The following is a 23997-nucleotide window of genomic DNA, read 5'->3' as shown; positions in this document are numbered from 1 at the left end:
AATATTTTGTAAGTAAACCAAGACAGACCACAACGTGTCGATTCCAATGGGAACAAATGAGTCATAATGGGCAGAACAAGCAAGAAGATGGGCAGGGCCAAGCATAAGCTAGCGAGATCCTATTGGCGTGTTCTAGCACGAATCTGCATATGCCCATTAGGGAACGCCTACTCTGTAAAGTGCGCGTGTGCAATAACTCACTTGGTCTTTGCGCACCTTCTAAACAACGCGATTTAAAAAAACTTTTACAAAGGGTAAAGTCTACAAATCTTAGTCCACTATTTTCATAACATATATTAGTTTTGGGAACTGAAAACTGTGTTTAGATCAAATGTTTCATCAATGAGAAAATTTCCAGAATGTCGCCCAAAATCCATCTCGTTCCATCTTCTCCCACTACCCGCCTTCAGGCTTTCGCTCACTACCATATTTAGTAGTGAGTGGAAATGCCAAGCGGATGCTTCACATTTATACATCCAGTGAAATATCTCTCATTGTTCTATCTGTGCCTGTAGTGACTAGTAGAGCAAGCACTACAGTGTGTTCTGCAGACCTTTTCTACGTATCTTTAGCGCGCTCGCTCGCACGCAGAACTAGAATATGACTACGCTACTATTTGTTCCAAAAACACGATGTGTAATGCATTCAAGAAACAGAATACTGTTTGACAGATAGTCATATCAAAACTTCCTCATTAACAAAAAATAAAACAAAGATTTGTAAATGAACTTGCTATTAAATCAATTCACTAGTACACCAATTAACTCATAGCTACTACATGAATCTGATTAGAGCACAGCTGTATCACATAAATCACTGGACAAACGGGGCCTAAAAATGTAAACTGATTATAGTGCATTATTACCAAAACACTATTTTAAGTTAACAGATGGCAGCATTCACTGAAAATTAATTGCTTCTGTCTGATAAGCTCATAATGGAGCGTATTTGTATCATGCAGTCAGCCTCCTTTCCTTTCCCATAGAAATAAATACAATACCAGTCAAAAGTTTGGACACACCTACTCATTCCAGAGTTTTTCTTTATTTTTACTATGTCCTACATTGTAGAATAATAGTGAAGACATCAACACTATGACATAACACATGGAATCATGTAGTAACCAAAAAAGTGTTAAACAAATCAAAATATATTTTATATTTGAGATTCTTCAAAGTAGCCACCCTTTGCCTTGATGATAGCTTTGCACCCTCTTGGCATTCTCTCAACCAGCTTCATGAGGTAGTCAGCTGGAATGCATTTCAATTAACAGGCGTGTCTTGTTAAAAGTACATGTGGCATTTCTTTCCTTCTTAATGCATTTGAGCCAATGATTTAGGTTGTGACAAGGTAGGAATGTTAAAAAGAAGATAACCCTATTTGGTAAAAGACCAAAACCATAGTATGTCAAGAACAGCTCAAATAAGCAAAGAGAAACGACAGTCCGTCATTACTTTAAGACATGAAGTTAAGTCAATCCGGAAAATTTCAACAACTTTGAAAATTTCTTCAAGTGCAGTTGCAAAAATCAAATGCTGTGATGAAACTGCCTCTCATGAGGACTGCCACAGGAAATGAAGACCCAGAGTTACCTCTGCTGCAGAGGATAAGTAAATTAGAGTTACCAGCCTCAGACATTGCAGCCCAAATAAATGTTTCAGAGTTCAAGTAACAGACACTTCTCAACATCAACTGTTCAGAAGAGACTGTGTGAATCTGGCCTTCGTATTTGAATTGTAGAGTGAAGGAAAAGCTGTAATCAAAGAAAAAGGTGGCTACTTTGAAGAATATAAAATATATATACAGTTGAAGTCGGAAGTTTACATACACCTTAGCCAAATACATTTAAACTCCGTTTTTCACAATTCCTGACATTTAATCCTAGTAAAAATTCCCTGTCTTAGGTCAGTTAGGATCACCACTTTATTTTAAGAATGTGAAATGTCAGAATAATAGTAGAGAGAATGATTTATTTCAGCTTTTATTTCTTTCATCACATTCCCAGTGAGTCAGAAGTTTACATACACTCAATTAGTATTTGGTAGCATTGCCTTTAAATTGTTTAACTTGGGTCAAACATTTCGGGTAGCCTTCCACAAGCTTCCCACAATAAGTTGGGTGAATTTTGGCCCATTCCTCCTGACAGAGCTGGTGTAACCGAGGCAGGTTTGTAGGCTTCCTTGCTCGCACACGCTTTTTCAGTTCTACCCACACATTTTCTATAGGATTGAGGTCAGGGCTTTGTGATGGCCATTCCAATACCTTGACTTTGTTGTCCTTAAGCCATTTTGCCACAACTTTGGAAGTATGCTTGGGGTCATTGTCCATTTGGAAGACCCATTTGCGACCAAGCTTTAAATTCCTGACTGATGTCTTGAGATGTTGCTTCAATATATCCACATAATTTTCCTGCCTCATGATGCCATCTAGTTTGTGAAGTGCACCAGTCCCTCCTGCAGCAAAGCACCCCCACAACATGATGCTGCCACTCCCGTGCTTCACAGTTGGGATGATGTTCTTCGGCTTGCAAGCCTCCCCCTTTTTCCTCCAAACATAATGATGGTCATTATGGCCAAACAGTTCTATTTTTGTTTCATCAGACCAGAGGACATTTCTCCAAAAAGTACAATATTTGTCCCCATGTGCAGTTGCAAACCATAGTCTGGCTTTTTTATGACGGTTTTAGAGCAGTGGCTTCTTCCTTGCTGGGTGGCCTTTCAGGTTATGTAAATATAGGACTAGTTTTACTGTGGATATAGATCATTTTGTACCTGTTTCCTCCAGCATCTTCACAAGGTCCTTTGCTGTTGTTCTGAGATGGGTTTTCACTTTTCGCACCAAAGTACGTTCATCTCTAGGAGACAGAACACGTCTCCTTCCTGAGCGGTATGACGGCTGCGTGGTCCCATCGTGTTTATACTTGCGTACTATTGTTTGTACATATGAACGTGCTACCTGCAGGTGTTTGGAAATTGCTCTCAAGGATGAACCAGACCTGTGGAGGTCTACAATTTTCTTTCTGATGTCTTGGCTCATTTATTTTGATTTTCCCATGTCAAGCAAAGAGGCACTGAGTTTGAAGGTAGGCCTTGAAATACATCCACAGGTACACCTCCAATTGACTCAAATGATGTCAATTAGCCTATCAGAAGCTTCTAAAGCCATGACATCATTTTCTGTTATTTTCCAAGCTGTTTAAAGGCAGTCAATTTAGTGTATGTAAACTTTTGTGATACAGAGAATAAGTGAAATAATCTGTCTGTAAACAATTGTTGGAAAAATGACTTGTGTCATGCACAAAGTAATGTCCTAACCAACTTGCCAAAACTATAGTTTGTTAACAAGAAATATGTGGAGTGGTTGAAAAACATGTTTTAATGACTCCAACATTAGTGTATGTAAACTTCAATTGTAGATTTGTTTAACAATTTTTTGGTTACTACGTGATTCCTTAAGTGTTATTCATAGTTTAGATGTCTTCACTATTATTCTACAATGTAGAAAATAGTAAAAAATAAAGAAAAACCCTGGAATGAGTAGGTGTTTCCAAACTTTTGACTGGTAGTGTATATACATATATTACACATTCTCAAACTTCGTTTTGTGTCATGAGTAAAAACATGATTTAAGGACTGATAACTAGACTTCATATTTATTAGTGTATTTTTGGCACAATGATTACAACTGCATAAACAGTATAATTTCCTGCCAGTGCTCTGATCTCATCCCAAATTAATGATTAACATTACACCTCCTCCCCTGGCCCTTAGAGTGAACTAAAATACAAGAGGCCAGGGGTTGTCTCAAATTGCACCCTTCCCTATATACAGTGCACTACATTTGAAAAGTAGTACACTACATAGGGAATAGGGAGCCATTTGGACCGCATCCCCCGTACACATACAGCACCAACATAAGGCAATTATCACATCCTGCCTGTCCTGTGACCTTCCTATTCCTTTGGCTAGATTTATCAAAAAACACTGAACCACCCACCCACTCTTTAGAAATGACAACCCTGCCATTCATCATGGTGGCTACTTAAGACCAAGTGCCAGATTACAACCTTGAATGGCAAAGTACAGTAAGGCCTTTAAATATACAAAAACATCTGAAAAGGTTGAACCACTTATTTAGTACACTGGGACAATGCAATGAGAGAGTAGAGAAAACAGAAACTTCAATATACCAACCACACTGTCCACTCAAAAGAGTAAAACATTTACAAAAGCACAATCAGTAAAGTATGCATGAAAATAACAAAAAAGTAAAGAATATTGTTCTTATAGAACACATCTCATTACCTTATTTTGAACATTGTAAAAGGCAGCATTGGAAAATTAGCTTCAGTCCACATTTCTTGGCATTGCTATAAACACAGTGAAAGTGCTTAGTGATTTTCCTTACAAAATCCACGTTTCAGCAAAATTAAATGTGTACGAAAAAACGCATACATTTGAGAAAAAACTGCAATTGCAAGTGGACTAATCTAAGCAGCCAGCAATCAGACATGATAAAGACATAGAAAATGAATAAACTGATTCTCTTCTTGTGCATAACTGATCAAAACACCTCTCAGTATGCTGCCACGGCTACTTCAGCAGAATGAATGTCCAGGAATGAGTCCCAAAAATAACCCTATTCCCTATATATAGTGCATAGACTCCACAGAGCTCTGGTCAAAAGTGGTGCAATATATAGAGAAAAGAGTGCCATTTGGGATGCAAGCTCCAGGAGGAGTCCCCTGAAAATAAGCCTGTTCTGGCAGTTTTTTTGAAGGGTCTGCTTTGGCCTTGAAGATCACATCTTGTTGAAACACTCCTTTGCATTGGTCCACACTTGTATTCCCTGAGAGAGAGATAGAGAGAGAGAGGAGACAGAAACAGAGAAAAAATTATAAGTATTTAACAACATATTTGGAATTGATAAAATGACACAAAATCAACATTTCCGGGCAGAATACTCAATATGTTTTAAGTATCTGTGGGGAGGTGTCACCTACCTTTTTGCACATGCTGATCTGCATGACCGCATAGCTAATTAGGGCCTCCTTCAGGTCCCGGTCCTTCTGGTCCTTAAAGCGTTCAATGTCTACCCAGGCAGTCTTCACAAACTCACTGGGGAGACAAAGACTTGCTTTAGAACCTTCTCAAATAATTGAAATGAACAAATATGGTCAGCTGGTCAACCTTTCAAAGCAGCTGATTAGAGCAGCAAATTTAGTAATTCAATTATAACATGCTAGACAAACCAACAGAGCCAGAGAGAGAGAGAGCCAGAGAGCAACAGACAGAGAGACAGAGAAAAAGATAGAGACAGAGAGAAGAGATTGAGAATGAGAGTTTCTCACTCGCTCTCGGTGTTCTTCTCTTTAACAGCCTCCTCTCCCTCCTTTAGCTGATGTTCTAACACTTGTAACTTAGCCTCCCTCTGCTCTGCAGTCTCCTGGCCAAACAGCTTACTGGTCATCCCCTTCAGTGAGAACGTCCGCACAGTCTGAACACAGGGAGGGAAAGAAACATTCCATCTGGCCAGTCGGGTTTGGATAAGCTTAAAACTTTTCTTTGATAAAATTCAATGTATGCATTTCTGTGCTTTCTACTGTTTATGTGATCTATTGTGTCATTATCTTCTGGTGAGTTCCATGGCTCTTTAGAAACTGGGTTCATTCCCAAATGGCAAACTATAACCTACTGTACATTTCGTATTTGGGCTGACCCCAATTAGTCGACTGTTTGGTCGTTAGGCTGTTGGTCGACCGAGATTGTTTTAGTCGAGTAGTCCCTCACACACGTCAAAAGTTTGGACAACCCTACTTATTCCAGGGTTTCTCAATTTTTTACAATTTTCACTATATTGTACAATAGTGGAGACAAAACTATGACACATATGGAATATTTGAGATTCTTCAAAGTAGCCACCCTTTGCCTTGATGAGAGCTTCACACACACTTCAGACCCCTTGCCATTTTCCCACATTTTGTTATGTTACAGCCTTTTTCTAAAATGGATTAAATACATTTTTTCCCCTCAGTCTACAAGCAAAATGTTTCTACAACTTGTTTGGAGTCCACCTGTGGTAAATTCAATTGATTGGACATGATTTGGAAAGGCAAACACCTGTCTATATAAAGTCCCACAGTTGACAGTGCGTGTCAGAGCAAAAACCAAGCCATGAGGTCGAAGGAATTGTCCGTAGAGCTACGAGACAGGATTGTGTTTTGGCACAGATCTGGGGAAGGGTACCAAAAAATGTCTGCTGCATTAAAGGTCCAAGAAAAGTGGCCTTCATCATTCTTAAAATGGAAGAATTTTGGATCCACCAAGATTCTTCCTAGAGCTGGCCGCCCGGCAAAACTGAGCAATCGGGGTAGAAGGGCTTTAGTCAGGGAGGTGACCAAGAAGCTGATGGTCACTCTGACAGTGCTCCAGAGTTCCTCTGTGGAGATGGGAGAAACTTCCAGAAGGACAAACATCTCCGCAGCATTCCACCAATCAGGCCTTTATGGTAGAGTGGCCAGACTGAAACGACTCCTCAGTAAAAGGCACATGACAGCCTGCTTGGAGTTTGCCAAAAGGCACCTAAAGACTCTCACAACATGAGAAACAAGATTCTCTGGTTTGATGAAAGCAAAATAAACTCTTTGGCCTGAGTGCCAATAGTAACATCTGGATGAAACCTGGAACCATCCCTACGGTGAAGCATGGTGGTGGCAGCATCATGCTATGGGGATGTTTTTCAGCGGCAGGGACTGGGAGACTAGTCAGGATCGTGGGAAAGATGAACGGCGCAAAGTACATTGAGATCCTTGATGAAGTCCTGAGCACTCTGGAGCAGGTTCTCAGACTGGGGCGAAGGTTCACCTTCCAACAGGACCCCAAACCCAAGAATACAGCTAAGACAACACAGGAGTGGCTTCGGGACAAGTTTCTAAATGTCCTTGAGTGGCCCAGCCAGAGTCCGGACTTGAACATCTCTGAAGAGACCTGAGAATAGTTGTGCAGTGACGCTCACCATCCAACCTGACAGAGCCTGAGAGGAACTGCAGAGAAGAATGGGAGAAACTCCCCAAATACAGGTGTGCCAAGCTTCATACCCAAGAAGACTCGTGGCTGTAATCACTGCCAAAGGTGCTTCAACAAAGTACTGAAGAGTAAAGGGTCTGAATACTTAGTACCAGTCAAAAGTTTGGACACCTACTCATTCAAGGGATTCTTTATTTTTACTATTTTCTACATTGTAGAATAATAGTTAAGACATCAAAACTATGAAATAACACATATGGAATCATGTAGTAACCAAAAAAGTAGCCACCCTTTGCCTTGATGACAGCTTTGCACACTCTTGGCATTCTCTCAACCAGCTTCATGAGGTAGTCATCTGGAATGCATTTCAATTAACAGGTGTGTCTTGTAAAAAGTACATTTTCTAGATTGACTGACCTTCATGTGTTGATGGACTGTAATGATGGACTGTCATTTCCCTTTGCTTATTTGAGCGGTTCTTGCCATAATATGGACTTGGTCTTTTACCAAATAGAGCTATCTTCTGTATACCAACCCTACTTTGTCACAACACAACTGATTGGCTCAAACGCATTAAGAAATTCCACAAATAAACGTTTAACAAGGCACGCTGTTTCTGTTCATTGAAATGCATTCCAGGTGACTACCTCATGAAGCTGGTTGAGAGAATGCCAAGAGTGTGCAAAGCTGTCATCAAGGCAAAGGGTGGCTACTTTGAAGAATCTAAAATACACTGCTCAAAAAAATAAAGGGAACACTAAAATAACATCCTAGATCTGAATGAATGAAATATTCTTATTAAATACTTTTTTCTTTACATAGTTGAATGTGCTGACAACAAAATCACACAAAAATTATCAATGGAAATCAAATTTATCAACCCATGGAGGTCTGGATTTGGAGTCACACTCAAAATTAAACTTTGATGTAATGTCCTTAAAACAAGTCAAAATGAGGCTCAGTTGTGTGTGGCCTCCACGTGCCTGTATGACCTCCCTACAACGCCTGGGCATGCTCCTGATGAGGTGGCGGATGGTCTCCTGAGGGATCTCCTCCCAGACCTGGACTAAAGCATCCGCCAACTCCTGGACAGTCTGTGGTGCAACGTTGGTGGATGGAGCGAGACATGATGTCCCAGATGTGCTCAATTGGATTCAGGTCTGGGGAACGGGCGGGCCAGTCCATAGCATCAATGCCTTCCTCTTGCAGGAACTGCAACTGACACACTCCAGCCACATGAGGTCTAGCATTGTCTTGCATTAGGAGGAACCCAGGGCCAACCGCACCAGCATATGGTCTCACAAGGGGTCTGAGGATCTCATCTCGGTACCTAATGGCAGTCAGGCTACCTCTGGCGAGCACATGGAGGGCTGTGCGGCCCCCCAAAGAAATGCCACCCCACACCATGACTGACCCACCGCCAAACCGGTCATGCTGGAGGATGTTGCAGGCAGCAGAACGTTCTCCACGGCGTCTCCAGACTCTGTCACGTCTGTCACATGTGCTCAGTGTGAACCTGCTTTCATCTGTGAAGAGCACAGGGCGCCAGTGGCGAATTTGCCAATCCTGGTGTTCTCTGGCAAATGCCAAACGTCCTGCACGGTGTTGGGCTGTAAGCACAACCCCCACCTGTGGACGTCGGGCCCTCATACCACCCTCATGGAGTCTGTTTCTGACCGTTTGAGCAGACACATGCACATTTGTGGCCTGCTGGAGGTCATTTTGCAGGGCTCTGGCAGTGCTCCTCCTTGCACAAAGGCAGCGGTCCTGCTGCTGGGTTGTTGCCCTCCTACGGCCTCCTCCACGTCTCCTGATGTACTGGCCTGTCTCCTGGTAGCGCCTCCATGCTCTGGACACTACGCTGACAGACACAGCAAACCTTCTTGCCACAGCTTGCATTGATGTGCCATCCTGGATGAGCTGCACTACCTGAGCCACTTGTGTGGGTTGTAGACTCCGTCTCATGCTACCACTAGAGTGAAAGCACCTCCAGCATTCAAAAGTGACCAAAACATCAGCTAGGAAGCATAGGAACTGAGAAGTGGTCTGTGGTCACCACCTGCAGAATCACTCCTTTTTTGGGGGTGCCTTGCTAATTGCCTATAATTTCCACCTTTTGTCTATTCCATTTGCACAACAGCATGTGAAATGTATTGTCAATCAGTGTTGCTTCCTAAGTGGACAGTTTTATTTCACAGAAGTGTGATTGACTTGGAGTTACATTGTGTTGTTTAAGTGTTCCCTTTATTTTTTTGAGCAGTGTATATATTTTGATTTGTTTAATACTTTTTTGGTAACTATATGATTCCATATGTGTCATTTCATAGTTTGTCTTCACTATTATGCTACAATGTAGAAAAAAAAAAAGAAAAACCCTTGAATGAGTAGGTGTCCAAACTTTTGTTATATACAGTACCAGTCAACTCACCCCAGTGACCAGTTCCTCCTTCTGCTGTTTCTTACAGGCTAGGTCCAGTGCAACCATCTCCAGCTCAAACTGTGTCAACTCATGCTTTCTGCATACCGCCCTGCAGAAACAGAGGCCTTTGCTGATCATCATGGATGTACTGATGCCTAGCTGCTTATTATGGTTGCTACTGTACATGTATGATCATTATGCACCATACACAGGGTTAGAGGGCTATTCTATAGATTCAATGAGGGGGGCTCAGTGAGTACACTGACTGCCTTGGGAATTTTGTCCACACAGGTCTTCAGCAAGGTAACGTGAGGATGTGAAGCTACCTACATAACACATACAACCTAGGGCACACTGACTAGTGATATGGCATGATGATCTTCAGGGGTGTCAAACCTATTTTGCAACGGGGGCCATCTTCAATGAGGTCTGGAGGGCCGCACCAAAATTGGATGTACTGCCTTGCCGTCAATTTGCTAAAAATAGTCCTCTATCCATCATTATTTAAATTTCGATGCTCCCTATCTGTTTTCAGGACAGTGATTATTAGCAAGATGGACAGACAAAAAACCTATAATTTCTACACATTCTCAATTTGATTTTAGTCATTATAAAGTATATTGAGTTTGCCCCCCCCCCCCCAAAAAAAATAATATTTTAAATGTTTTAACTCAAACCACCCGCGGGCCAGATTGGACCAATCGCGGGTCATATGTTTGACACCCCTGGTTTATATAGTGATATGTACTTGGCCTACAGAAGCAGTCCCAGTGTAGTAAATACCTTAGTGCATCAGTATAGAACAGGTACTCCTTCAGCTGATCAGCATAGTGCTCCTCCTCCTCCAGAATATCATCTACAGAAGCAGCATACCTGTAGACAAGAGGGGAGTCCATATGAATACACTTGCTTTACAACAATCACACCTTTAACAGAGGGATGGGGAACTACATATGCTTTACTTCCCCAGAGTCAGATGAACTCGTGGATACCATTTTTATATCTCTGCGTGCAGTTTGAAGGAAGCTGCTAACTAACGCAAATGCTAGTAGACACCCACAACTTCCAGTCATTACACTAATGCTAGTTAGTGTTAGTTTCATGAGCCAATGCTAACTCCCTTCATAATGGACACAGAGACTGGTATCCATGAGTTCATCTGACTCTGGGGAAGTAGTTAAAGGGCCTCAATGACAAAATCCTGAAGTATCCTTTAAAAGCTATAGGTACCCGCATCCCAAATGGCACCCTATTCCCTATATAGTGCACTACCTTTGACCAGGGCCCAAAGGGAATAAATAGGTAGCCATTTGGGACTCAAACGTTGACAGAAATGCTGCCTTCCTTGATACGCCTCAGTGGCCAAGCACGATGACCCCTGACCTCTAGAATCTAGAGTCCTACAATCTAGTAACCATCAGTGACGGGGTAGGGACTAATCATGTTATCACTCCGAGGTGTGGGTGCGTGTTACTACTCCAAGGACAGGGCCCGAGACCACTCATGTCACTCAAAGAGAACTATATACAGCACCCAAGTTGAAAGTAAAAGCCTCTGGCTATTTTCCAGCCAGTTCTCAGTTTGAACCCAGAACCTTCACAACTCAAGTCTCCCCAGTCCTCATGGTCAGCTACCTGCTACAGCAGACTCTATGCTTCAAATATGAACTGCTTTCAAATCAAACATGGAAAATGTGTTGTATAGCTTAACTAGGAACCATGTAATATGTACAGCGTTGCTGGGGGGGAAATGGGGTTGTGCAACACCTCGACATATCAGCTCCTTTAGTGACTCTGTACGAGGTCAAAGAGGGTAAGGAAAGAGGTTGGCTATGTCTGAAATGGCAACATATTCACTATATATTGCATAATGTTTTGACATACAATCCTGTTGTAATCCAATAAAATTGTTATGATTAATATGGGAGATTATTGCATGGTTACAACTCAATTGCCTTGTGGTTAGTGTTTACCCTGAGATTGGAAGGTTGGGAGTTTGATCCCCGGTCGAATCATACCAAAGACTGTATAACTGGGACCAGATGAGTCTCTGCTCGGGACTCTCTGCTTGGAACTTTTTTATTTCACTGTTATTTAACCAGGTAGTCCAGTTGAAAACAAGATAAAGCAAAGCAGTTTGGCAAAAACACAGAGTTGCACATGGGATAGACAAATGTACAGTCAAAAACACAATAGAAAAATATATATACAGTGTGTGCAAATGTAGTAAGATTAGGGAGGTAAGGCAATAAATAGGCCACAGTGGCAAAATAATTACAATTTAGCATTACCACTGGAGTGATAGATGTGCAAGTTGGGATACTGGGGTGCAATGATCGGTAAGCTGCTCTGACAGCTGATGCTTAAAGTTAATGAGGGAGATAAGACTCCAGCTTCAGTGATTTTTGCAATTCATTACAGTCATTGGCAGCAGAGAACTGAAAGGAAAGGTGGCCAAAGGAGGTGTTGGCTTTGGGGATGACCAGTGAAATATACCTGCTGGAGTGCGTGCCCCGGGCGGGTGTTACTATGGTGACCAAAGAGCTGAGATAAGGCGGGGCTTTGGAGCCAGTGGGTTTGGCGACGAATTTGAAGCGAGGGACGGCCAACGAGAGCATACAGGTCGCAGTGGTGGGTAGTATATGGGGCTTTGGTGACAAAACAGATGGCACTGTGATAGACTACATCCAATTTACTGAGTAGAGTGTTGGAGGCTATTTTGTAAATGACATCGAAGTCAAGGATAGGTAGGATAGTAAATTTTACGAGGGTATGTTTAGCAGCATGAGTGAAGGAGGCATTGTTGCGAAATAGATTTCATTTTGGATTGGAGATGCTTAATGTGAGTCTGGAAGGAGAGTTTACAGTCTAACCAGACACCTAGGTATTTGCAGTTGTCCACATATTCTGTCAGAACCGCCCAAAGTAGTGATGCTAGTCGGGCGGGCGGGTGCGGGCAGCGATCGGTTGAAGAGCATGCATTTAGTTTTACTAGCATTTAAGAGCAGTTGGAGGCCACGGAAGGAGTGTTGTATGGCATTGAAGCTCGTTTGGAGGTTTGTTAACACAGTGTCAAAAGAAGGGCCAGAAGCATACAGAATGGTTTTGTCTGCGTAGAGGTGGATCAGAGCATCACCAGCAGCAAGAGCGACATCATTGACATATACAGAGAAAAGAGTCGGCCCGAGAATTGAACCCTGTGGAACCCCCATAGAGACTGCCAGAGTCCGGACAACAGGCCCTCCAATTTGACACACTGAACTCTGTCTGAGAAGTAGTTGGTGAACCAGGCGAGGCAGTCATTTGAGAAACCAAGGCTATGGAGTCTGTCGTAAAAATGAGTCGAAAGCCTTGGCCAGGTCGATGAAGACGGCTGCACAGTACTGTCTTTTATCGACGGCGGTTATGATATCGTTTAGGACTTTGAGCGTGGCTGAGGTGCACCCATGACCAGCTCGGAAACCAGATTGCATAGCGGAGAAGTACGGTGGGATTCGAAATGGTTGGTGATCTGTTTGTTTACTTGGCTTTCGAAGATTTTAGAAAGGAAGGGCAGGATAGAGTCTCACAGTTTGAGTCTAACAGTTTGGGTCTGGAGTGTCTCCCCCTTTGAAGACAGGGATGACCGCAGCAGCTTTCCAATCTTTAGGGATCTCAGACGATACGAAAGAGAGGCTGAACAGGCTAGTAATAGGGGTTGCAACCATTGAGGCGATCATTTTAGAACGAGAGGGTCCAGGTTGTCTAGCCCAGCTGATTTGTAGGGGTCCAGATTTTGCAGCTCTTTCAGAATATCTGCTATCTGGATGAAGGAGAAGCGGAGCGGGGCTTGGGCAATTTGCTGCGGTGGGTGCAGAGCTGTTGGCTGGGGTTGCCAGGTGGAAAGCATGGCCAGCCGTAGAAAGATGCTTATTGAAATTCTCGATTGTCGTAGATTTATCGGTGGTGACAGTGTTTCCTAGCCTCAGTGCAGTGGGCAGCTGGGAGGAGACGCTCTTATTCTCCACGGACTTTACAGCGTCCCAAAACTTTTGGGAATTTGTGCTATAGGATGCAAATTTCTGTTTGAAAAAGCTAGCCTTTGCTTTCCTGTATATTGGTTCCTAACTTCCCTGAAAATGTGCATATCGCGGGGGCTATTCGATGATAATGCAGTACACCACAGGATGTTTTTGTGCTGGTCAAGGGCAGTAAAGTCTGGAGTGAACCAAGGGCTATATCTGTTCTTAGTTCTACATTTTTTGAACAGGGCATGCTTATTTAAGATGGTGAGGAAAGCACTTTTAAAGAATAACCCGGCATCCTCTACTGACGGGATGAAGTCAATATCCTTCAAGGATACCCGGGCCAGGTCGATTAGAAAGGCCTGCTCGCTGAAGTGTTTTAGGGAGCATTTGACAGTGATGAGGGGTGGTCGTTTGACCGCGGACCCATTATACACACAGGCAATGAGGCAGTGATCGCTGAGATCCTGGTTGAAGACAGCAGAGGTGTATTTAGAGGGCAGGTTGGTCAGAATGATATCTATGAGGGTGCCCCTGTTTACAGATTTAGGGTTGTACCTGGTAGGTTCCATGATCATTTGTGTGAGAGTGAGGGCATCCAGCTTAGATTGTAGGACGGCCGGGGTGTTAAGCATATCCCAGTTTAGGTCACCTAACAGTACGAACTCTGAGGATAAATGGGGGGCAGTCAATTCACATATGGTGTCCAGGGCGCAGCTGGGGGCTGAGGGGGGTCTATAACAAGCAGCAACAGTGAGAGACTTGTTTCTGGAAAGGTGGATTTTTAAAAGTAGAAGCTCAAACTGTTGGGGCACAGACCTGGATAGTATGACAGAACTCTGCAGGCTAACTCCGCCCCCTTTGGCAGTTCTATCTTGATGTAAAATGTTGTAGTTGGGGATGGAAATTCTAGAATTTTTGGTGGCCTTCCTAAGCCAGGATTCAGACATGGCTAGGACATCAGGGTTGGCAGAGTGTACTAAAGCAGTGAAAAAAAAACTAAGGGAGGAGGCTTCTGATGTTAACATGCATGAAACCAAGGCTTTTACAGTTACAGAAGTCCACAAATGAGAGCGCCTGGGGAATAAGTGTGGTACTGGTGGCTACAGGGCCTAGGTTAACCTCTACATCACCAGAGGAACAGAGGATGAGTAGGATAAGGGTACAGCTAAAGGCTGTAAGAACTGGTCGTCTAGTGCTTTGGGAACAGAGAGTAAAAGGAGCAGATTTCTGGGCGTGGTAGAATAGATTCAGGGCATAATGTACAGACAAGGGTATGGTAGGATGTGAGTACAGTGCGGTTGAGTGACGATGAGAGAGATTGTATCTCTGGAGGCACCAGTTAAGCCAGGTGAGGTCTCCACATGTGTCGGGGGTGGGACAAAAGAGCCATCTAAGGCATGTTGAGACTGGGGGCTCTACAGTGAAATAAAACAATAAGTACTAACCGAGACAGCAGTAGACAAGGCATATTGACATTAGAGATGCATAAAGCAATCAAGGGTGTTGATCGCGAGAGCTAAGACAACAACGGGTAAATGGCGATGAATGGGCAGAGAGGGTCAGTTAGGTATGCACATGACCTGAGTTCGAGGTTGGGGCCGACAGGTAAACAAAACGAGGTACCGCGTTATTGAACAGTCCAGCAGGCATCAGCTTTGTAGCCAAGTGATCATTGGGTCCAAAGAGCAGCAAAAGGCGAGTCAGGGAGCCGTTCGGTAGTTGCTACTACGTTAGGCGAGCGGGAGACAACGGCGTTCAGAAAGCTAGCGGGCCGGAGCTAGCAGATGGGTCTTCGGAAAAGCCTATTGAAACCACATCGGACGATTACGTCGGCAGACCAGTTGTGATGGACAGGCGGGGCTCCGTGTCGACAATAAAGGGTCCAGGCCAATTGGCAAAAGAGGTATTGTAGCCCAAGAAGTTAGCTGGTATATTGGCCTTGCGCGAGGCTAGCTCAAGGCTAACCAGTGCTTGCTTCGGGACAGAGGCATTAGCTAACAGTAGCCACTCAATTGCAGCTAGCTAGTGGCGATGATCCGGTGTAATGGTCCAGAGCTTGCGGCAGGAATCCGGTGATGTGGTAGAGAGAAGCAGTCCGATATGCTCTGGGTTGATATCACGCTGTGCAGACTGGTAGGTATTGTCCGACCTAAAGCTGGCTGGTGTCCGAGCTAAAGGTTTAGACCGCTAGCCGTGGCTAACGAAGACTGATAGCTAGTAGCTAGTTAGCTGGCTAGCTCCTGAAGGAGGTTCCAGTTATAAGGAATAAAAATAGCAGATCTGTACCATATTGGGTGAGGCAGTTTGCAGGAAAGTATATTTAGTTCGTAGATAGAAAGTGAGATTAAAATATATACGAAAAAAACAGACTATTTACACGGGATAAGACAAAGCATTGAGTGGACAGATTGGTGGTAAGGCCCTGCAATAGACTAGCGTCCTGTCCAGGAGGTGTACTTGTACATCATGCTGCCTCAAGCTACAGAAACAGCTTGTACAAGTTCAAGCCAAACTTGTGCAAGGCTACTTACCTACAACGCAGTGTGTGCGTGTATCACTAGGTAGGTTTCCAACCAATTGGTAACAGATTTTCATGCAAGTATTCTAGAAACCGCATAAAACAAATATACATTTTCCCAGTAGTGGAATGCGTCCACCAAATGGACTTGTTCCGGATAAAAATGTGTGTGATGAAGTACAGTAGTGCACACAAAATATACTTTTTCGCTTAAGTTTTCCATCGCATTTTCAACTCTACCGTCAATTTTGTGGGAGAACCACACACCATATCATCGCATGACTCCAAAATTACTTCGACATGATGGTTATTATATCAATATTTGCACCTAAAGGCATTTCCACTGACATTTTCAGCAAAATTAATTTTACGGATACACAAAGATCTCACCATGTCGAACGAACAAATGATCTGTCGGCATTTATAAAATTACACTGAAACTTCCTGTTTCCATCACAGCTGTCGATTTTTTTGGGGACGATATGACTTTGCTCACATAAAAACTGTGGATGGAAACGTGGTTATTGAAAACACTTACGCATCCATGTGATGGCCAGCACTTTGTAGTCCATCTCCCATCTCTTTCTCAATGGCACTCCACTCACTGTCCAACACATGCACAGAGAACATACTTCACAAAAAAACACAAGTATGCATTTGACATGTACACTTAAGTCATTACATAGTACATAATGCAACAGCTTTATACACACACACACACACACACACGTCACCCTTTCGTCCAAACACACGACTCTTACCTGAAGACTCGTCCATAGTTTCCATGCACTTTGTACACCCCATACAGTCGATCTGCTACCCTCTGAGTGGATTAAGAAGGTCAAGTTCCAGGTTAAATTTTGCATAGTTTCTTTGATACTGCTGCTTCCATGTTATGTGCTTCTACACCTGCATTGCTTGCTGTTTGGGGTTTTAGGCTGGGTTTCTGTACAGCACTTCGAGATATTAGCTGATGTACGAAGGGCTATATAAAATAAATTTGATTTGATGTTACATATGGTGTTTTGAAACAGAGACAATAGTGAGGTACAGTGTTGCAGACAGCCGCTTTATTGAGGAATGTTCTACTTACTATGGACATGTGGTCGTCGTACCTAGCTACCATAAGATGAATGCATCATAGCCCCCTTGTTCAGTTATGGTAAAGCAGCTACAGTATGTGTTACTGTTTTCTCAAATCACGTATAAATCCCCTTCTATCAGATAAAACATACAGCTGGTCTATCTGTGTAATGTATGTGAATTTCCACACTGGAGGGAATAGCATGACATTTGGTACACAAGCATAGGTTGTATGTTACAACTTGCAGTGTGCTGGTTGGTGTAGTCAGTCTAATTGTGGCCCTTTTATGTGTGTTACAACCGGCTGGCAGTATGTCTAATACATCAATGATGTCGCTCTTGCTGTTGGTAAGTCTCTGATCCACCTCTACGCAGACAACACCATTCTGTATACTTCTGGCCCTTCTTTAGATACTGTGTTAACAACCCTCCAGACGAGCTTCAATGCCATACAACACTCCTTCCGTGGCCTCCAATTGCTCTTAAGTACAAGTAAAACGAAATGCATGCATGCTTCAACCGATCGCTGCCTGCACCTGCCCGCCCGTCCAACATCACTACTCTGCACGGTTCTGACTTAGAATATGTGGACAACTACAAATACCTAGGTGTCTGGTTAGACTGTAAACTCTCCTTCCAGACTCACATCAAACATCTCCAATCCAAAGTTAAATCTAGAATTGGCTTCCTATTTCGCAACAAAGCATCCTTCACTCATGCTGCCAAACATACCCTTGTAAAACTGACCATCCTACCGATCCTCGACTTCGGCGATGTCATTTACAAAATAGCCTCCAATACCCTACTCAATAAATTGGATGCAGTCTATCACAGTGCCATCCGTTTTGTCACCAAAGCCCCATATACTACCCACCCCTGCGACCTGTACGCTCTCGTTGGCTGGCCCTCGCTTCATACTCGTCGCCAAACCCACTGGCTCCAGGTCATCTACAAGACCCTGCTAGGTAAAGTCCCCCCTTATCTCAGCTCGCTGGTCACCATAGCAGCACCCACCTGTAGCACGCGCTCCAGCAGGTATATCTCTCTGGTCACCCCCAAAACCAACTCTTCCTTTGGCCGCCTCTCCTTCCAGTTCTCTGCTGCCAATGACTGGAACGAACTACAAAAATTTCTGAAACACTTATCTCCCTCACTAGCTTTAAGCACCAGCTGTCAGAGCAGTTCACAGATTACTGCACCTGTACATAGCCCATCTCTAATTTAGCCCAAATAACTACCTCTCCCCCTACTGTATTTATTTTGCTCCTTTGCACCCCATTATTTCTATCTCTACTTTGCACATTCTTCCACTGCAAAACTACCATTCCAGTGTTTCACTTGCTATATTGTATTTACTTCGCCACCATGGCCTTTTTTTGCCTTTACCTCCCTTATCTCACCTCATTTGCTCACATTGTATATAGACTTATTTTTCTACTGTATGTTTGTTTTACTCCATGTGTAACTCTGTGTTGTTGTATGTATCGAACTGCTTTGCTTTATCTTGGCCAGGTCGCAATTGTAAATGAGAACTTGTTCTCAACTTGCCTACCTGGTTAAAGAAAGGTGAAATAAATAAAAATTAAATTGTGTGTTACAGCAGCAGCCAATCCACTTTTATCAGACAGACCAGTTGTGCGTTTTATCCTTCTGATGCATGTCAACTTCCAGCCCAGCTCACGTGTTTTAACGCTAGCTGTATGTCTAGTCTCATCAGTAAAATGTATGTTACAGCTGGCAGTATAGTAAACAAACCTGGGTTCAAATACTATTTGAAATCACTTAAAATACTTTGTGTCTTTGCTCAATTTAGCTTTCCTGGCTCAATGGAACAATTGAATAGTTCCAAAACTCCAAACCTCACCCATCTGGCATTCCAGGCAGGCTAGACCAAACATTCAAACTATTTGAAAGATCAAATAGTAGTTGAACCCAGATCTGGTTGTCAGTCTAGTCAGTAAGACATGTGAATATGCCGACAGCTGCCTGTACTTACTGCCCGTACTCTCAGCAGCTGGGAGAGTACAGTCTGTAGATCGTCACTGTAGTGTTTCAACTCTGTAAACCTTCTGCAGACGCCAGGGCCAGAGAAGAACAAGAATCAACACTTTCTTCCCAGCAAGGCAGATAAACAAGACAAGAGTCAATGTTGGAACTGACATTGACCTGATCCTACTGTACTTCCCACACAGTCCCAGAACAAAGTATGGCAGTACATCAAATAAAAGGGTTTGGGATGGATAGTAGAGACAAAAGGGTATGGGATGGATAGTAGAGATAGAGTCCAAATTATTAATGTTACGACACATGGAGATAGAAGTGCATTGTTGGCTCCACACAAAAGAAAACTGTGACAAGAAAACAATGGATGGATCCTAAATGGCACCCTATTCTCCCTATAAAGTGTACTACTTTTGACCAGAGTCCAGCGCACTATATACACCAGGGCCGGGACGATACCAGTATCACGATACTCATTAGTATTGTGGAAAGGTAAAAAAAACAGGACTTTTAACTTCAGGAAAACAGCCCTAATGTTGGACACAAACATAATTATGGCACACAATATTTTACATACAGCAGGTTTTTAAAGGACCAAAGACTATTGGTCTGCTTCGTGTTGCCCTTTTTGCCAAGGAAAAAAACATTGCGATACTGGTATCGTGACAGCCCTATCATACAGTTGACCCTTTACGGTGTCATTTGGGACAGATAATTTCTATGACTTACCCATCTGGATTCTTCACCCTGAATGCTGCATTCACAGCTTTCAACCTGGAATCAGCCTGTATAAAAAACAGACAAATGAAATATCAACAAATGGTTTCCTATGTTTGTTAGTTCAGAAGTTGCTATTGAGGACCTGAATAATTTTAGACAACACTGTACCTTTGAGACATAAAACATGATGTATCAGAATAAGTCAAAAAAATATATTAAAAAAATATATTAAAAAAATACAATTTACACAGATTACAACCTTTACAATATACCTTTATTACACTGCTATGGTTTGCAAAGTCACATGAGGTCACCCGGTAAGGTATTATCAAAGAAAGTTGACAGGACAATGCAACCACGAAAAGACCATAAAGTGCTGATGGAGTGAGTACCTTTGCTTGAAATCCTGTCTCGTACACCATTTCCTTCCAATCTTTATCCTGCTGGACAGAGAGAGGATGCTGTGTGACTTTGACAAAAACAATTAGAGATAGGAGAGCCTGATGCATGGGGGCACACTGTCACACTATCAACTCAAAAGGTCGAAGGTGATCCTATCAACTCTCCGTGACAGAACGACTACAGCAGCACAGTAAAGAGTTTAGCTTAAGGCCTACTTCATAAGACATTATTTACAAAACCCTTACCAGCGCTACAGAGAAAGCGAGCTAGGAAATGGTCCTTGCTTTTGATATCACTCTTTTCTGTCAAGGTTTTATCCTGTTAAAACCTATGAACAGCACATCTGACTTGCTACTGGTAGTGTTGTAGTCTTGAGATGGAGGAATTAAGGTTTTGCTGATGACTGGGGTTCACTTGAGCTTGATCCCAGATCTTTGTATGGTTTTGCCTACTCCTATGGTCCTTGTCACACTTGATAAGGGAGTTGGCAAAACAGCACAAACAGGTCTAGGATCAGGCTAGACCTGTTAAAGTGTGTGTCTATAGTATCTTGGCTACAAATGTCGGATCGTCATTTGATAACTGTTGCTGAGAATTTTCCTGCGCCACAGGATTTACATAAATTCACTGAAAACCTGCACTAACACACAGTTATATTAACAGTAATGCACTTTATGTAGCCTAATTTTGGCCAGCTAATAGCCTAACCACCGATCAAGCAACATTACATCGGCGGGAAAGTGTGAATGGAACAATTGTTCAAAACCTGCTGCTGCAGGATTATTTTGCTGCAACAATACTGGTCAAATAAAGATACTACATCTGTAACTGACCTCAGTGAGGAAGATATAGAAGATATTGTCATTGCAGAGAACTGGGTGGGAGGCGACTCGGTGCAGGAAGTTTTCCAGTCCAACCCTCCTCCTCTCCACAAATTCTGGGTCCATGTTGTCCGCCGACAGCTTGTGCCACACAATCTCTGCCTGTGAGAAACAGACAAATAATTACTACTATATTGATAAGGAGACAAAACACCATTATGTTAGTTTCAGGAATGTCTTCAATGTAAAACTGGATGTTGTACAGAGCATTACAGGTACTGTAGTAAGTACATCATGCTACAAATATCACTTCCTAAACTACACTGCATTAATTTATTCCAAGGCATCCTCCTTGTTCTCACGTACCCTCTTCTCAGGTAATGGGGCAACAACGACAAAGGGATAGGTGACCAACAGGTAGTTTCTGAGTAGCTCAAACTCGCTGTATCTCCGCCATAAGGAGTCTGGGGTTATACCTTCTGTCAGAGCATCAACCGGCCTGTCAGAAGAGAGGGAAGGATTTAAGTCATACAACTGGACTTGACTAAGAGTACCACCTAAACATTTGATACATGTTACAGTATCTAAGCCATCTTTCAAGGTACCAAGTACAGTATTATCTAACATTCTATGAATTATTGGTTCCAACACTTTGATATAAAGCAAGAGAGAGAGAAACACTACTGACAGAGAAAGAGAGATAAAGGGGAAGGAGGGGAGACTTCAACTTTAGAAGTATATGTGGATCCAGCAGTAAAGACTAGGGAGAAAAGGAAAGAGAGCAGGGAAAGAGTTAAATACAGGAAAATTAGTAGCTGGGTGGCATTCTCCAGTCTAACTGCACTGAGTGCCTGGCGCCAATACACTCCCTTCTCAATGGCCCACTGGTAAACAAAGGCCCAGTGTGTGTGTGTGTGTACAGTATGTATAGCTTGTGTGCTTACATGATTTCCGTGTGTGCACGTTTATTGTTTGTGATTGCATGAAAAGAAACCAGTAAATAGATAGCTAGCTAGATAAAAGTAAGAACTGATGTGCAGTTCTTGAACAAACCAAACTTTTAGAACACATTCTCAATGAATGGAGTGTCTCATTTCAAATGTTGTACCTTTATTTAACTAGGCAAGTCTGTTAAGAACAAATTCTTAATGACTGCCTAGGAACAGTGGGTTAACTGCATTGTTCAGGGGCAGAACAGATTTTTTCCTTGTCAGCTCGGGGATTCGATCTAGCACCCTTTCGGTTACTGGCCCAACACTAACCACTAGGCTACCTGCCGCCCCATATTCTAAAAGAGTCTGATGTTTGAATCATCATCATCGTGGCCAGACCACCTGTAATGACAGTGTGGAATTATGAGCAGACAAGGTGGTATAGGTGTGATTGTGGAAGTAGCTGTTCATGGCAGTGTCACAAAATGGTAGTACTGGCCTGGAAGATGTATGTAGGCTATCACAAATAGTTTGAGAATTCACACAGATAAGGCATAATTACCGTGTCTCAATTAGATAAACAGTGTATAGCTCCTGCATGTTGACTGTATTCTTCCCAGTCCTTTTCTCTGCCTCTGCAACGCTGATCTCCATCTTTCTTAGAAGACTCGTCCCTTTTTCAATCTCAACCATCTAGAATAGGCCAATGCGCATCACAACATGGTAACAATAATAATGCAATATAATTTGATGTATGTTTGCAATCATGGGCATCAATAATTGGTCAAGCTAGTCCTAGTACTTGTAACATAAGCAAAGTCCCTTTAAACCGCTGGCCCCTCCTGTCAAATGTGCAACTTTGTAGCAGAAAAAAAGTTGTTGGCTAGCAAGCTAGCTAGTTCCTGGTAATGGTCAAGCTAACCATGTTAATAAGAACGATCTAGCGAACTTTACTTTGTGTCGACGTGGACATTACAATGAGTTGTTAAACTTTTAGCGGTCATTTCCTGCACATGCAGCTACCTACAGCTGCTGCTGGCTCAGTGGAACTCTCTGCGAAACTCCGTGGATTAACCAGGCCTAGAAAACCCAACTCATTCAAACAGGCTCCCTAACAACTTTGCTACGTCCAAATGCCTCGCTTTTTGACAAATACGAATACGTTTGAAGCTATACCGTGTTTTTAATGTTGTTATCTAGTTCTGCCGAGGTGAGGTCGGTGTTCCCGATCACCGCTACTTCCTTGGGTCCGGAGTCTGCCATCATATCTTCCTGAGTTGTGTGTTGTTGTCAGGGGTATAGCAGGCAGGCATAACCTCGCATGCGCACTTTTAACCATTTTATTTTCCCAACCTCAACCAGAGATCTGTGACTAGATGCTAATGTACCCACCCTAACTATGGGAGTCGTTGTGCCAACGGTGGGAAGGCAGGAGACAAGCTTTGGTCCAAATTAAGCCCATATTTTGGACAGATTTTGGCGAGAGTGAAACCTCTCGCTTCATCGCTTCCTCTCTGCCTCAACTCACCTGAGTGTCATGAGATACATCAGCTGCTGTCCGCCCTGTCCCGTGTCCTTAGCAAAATACATAATCAATGGGAAATACTGGCATTATAACAGTCATGTCAATATTTGACCGCAACCAAAATAACAATCACACAAATATTGTGTTATTATATCGGTTTATTACAGAATTATATATAAGCTAAACCCCCTTTATAAGCCATGTGTAAGGTGTTACCAAAATAACAATATGTTGCATTATAATGCACAGTGAACGTGTAAATTAGGCTGTTATTGCTAGCTCAAAGTGAATATAATATAATAACTTTTTCCCGGAATAAACTTCGGTTGTGAGACAATAAATAGCCTAACGTTGCACAATAAATTAAACACAGCAAAACTCACATGGCAGATATAAATACTAGGCTAAAGCCTACAACATCTAAACACAAAGACAATTGCACCCTCAATTTTCAAGAATGATTGTTCTGAGCTATTATTGTTATTATTAGTATTATTATTTATATTATCCTGCTACACATCCCAGTTCACCCTGTCACCCCACAT

The 23997-nt window shown here is 42.7% G+C and overlaps 1 protein-coding gene across 2 annotated transcripts; it reads right to left on the bottom strand.

Moving 5' to 3' along the window:
* Positions 1 to 3633: 3633 nt before the first annotated feature.
* Positions 3634 to 23217, bottom strand: LOC120064206 (sorting nexin-4-like). 2 transcript variants are annotated; one of them, XM_039014605.1, is made up of 14 exons: positions 23104 to 23217; positions 22490 to 22620; positions 21362 to 21494; positions 21008 to 21157; positions 20165 to 20215; positions 19782 to 19837; positions 19048 to 19120; positions 16730 to 16791; positions 16507 to 16572; positions 10228 to 10317; positions 9454 to 9553; positions 5351 to 5496; positions 5003 to 5117; positions 3634 to 4848 (listed from the first exon to the last, which is right to left on the bottom strand). In XM_039014605.1, the coding sequence occupies exons 1-14, from the start codon at positions 23191 to 23193 to the stop codon at positions 4801 to 4803; spliced, it is 1311 nt and encodes a 436-aa protein (XP_038870533.1). In that variant the 5' UTR covers positions 23194 to 23217; the 3' UTR covers positions 3634 to 4800. The 2 variants fall into 2 exon arrangements, with proteins under 2 accessions (XP_038870533.1, XP_038870534.1); XM_039014606.1 differs by having other exon boundaries at positions 20165 to 20212.
* Between the last annotated feature and the right edge of the window lie 780 nt (positions 23218 to 23997).

This window comes from Salvelinus namaycush, chromosome 19 (assembly GCF_016432855.1).
Source record: "Salvelinus namaycush isolate Seneca chromosome 19, SaNama_1.0, whole genome shotgun sequence".
Lineage (NCBI taxonomy): Eukaryota > Metazoa > Chordata > Actinopteri > Salmoniformes > Salmonidae > Salvelinus > Salvelinus namaycush.
Note: the sequence above shows the minus strand (reverse complement) of the source record. Positions and strands in the feature narration are given on the sequence as shown.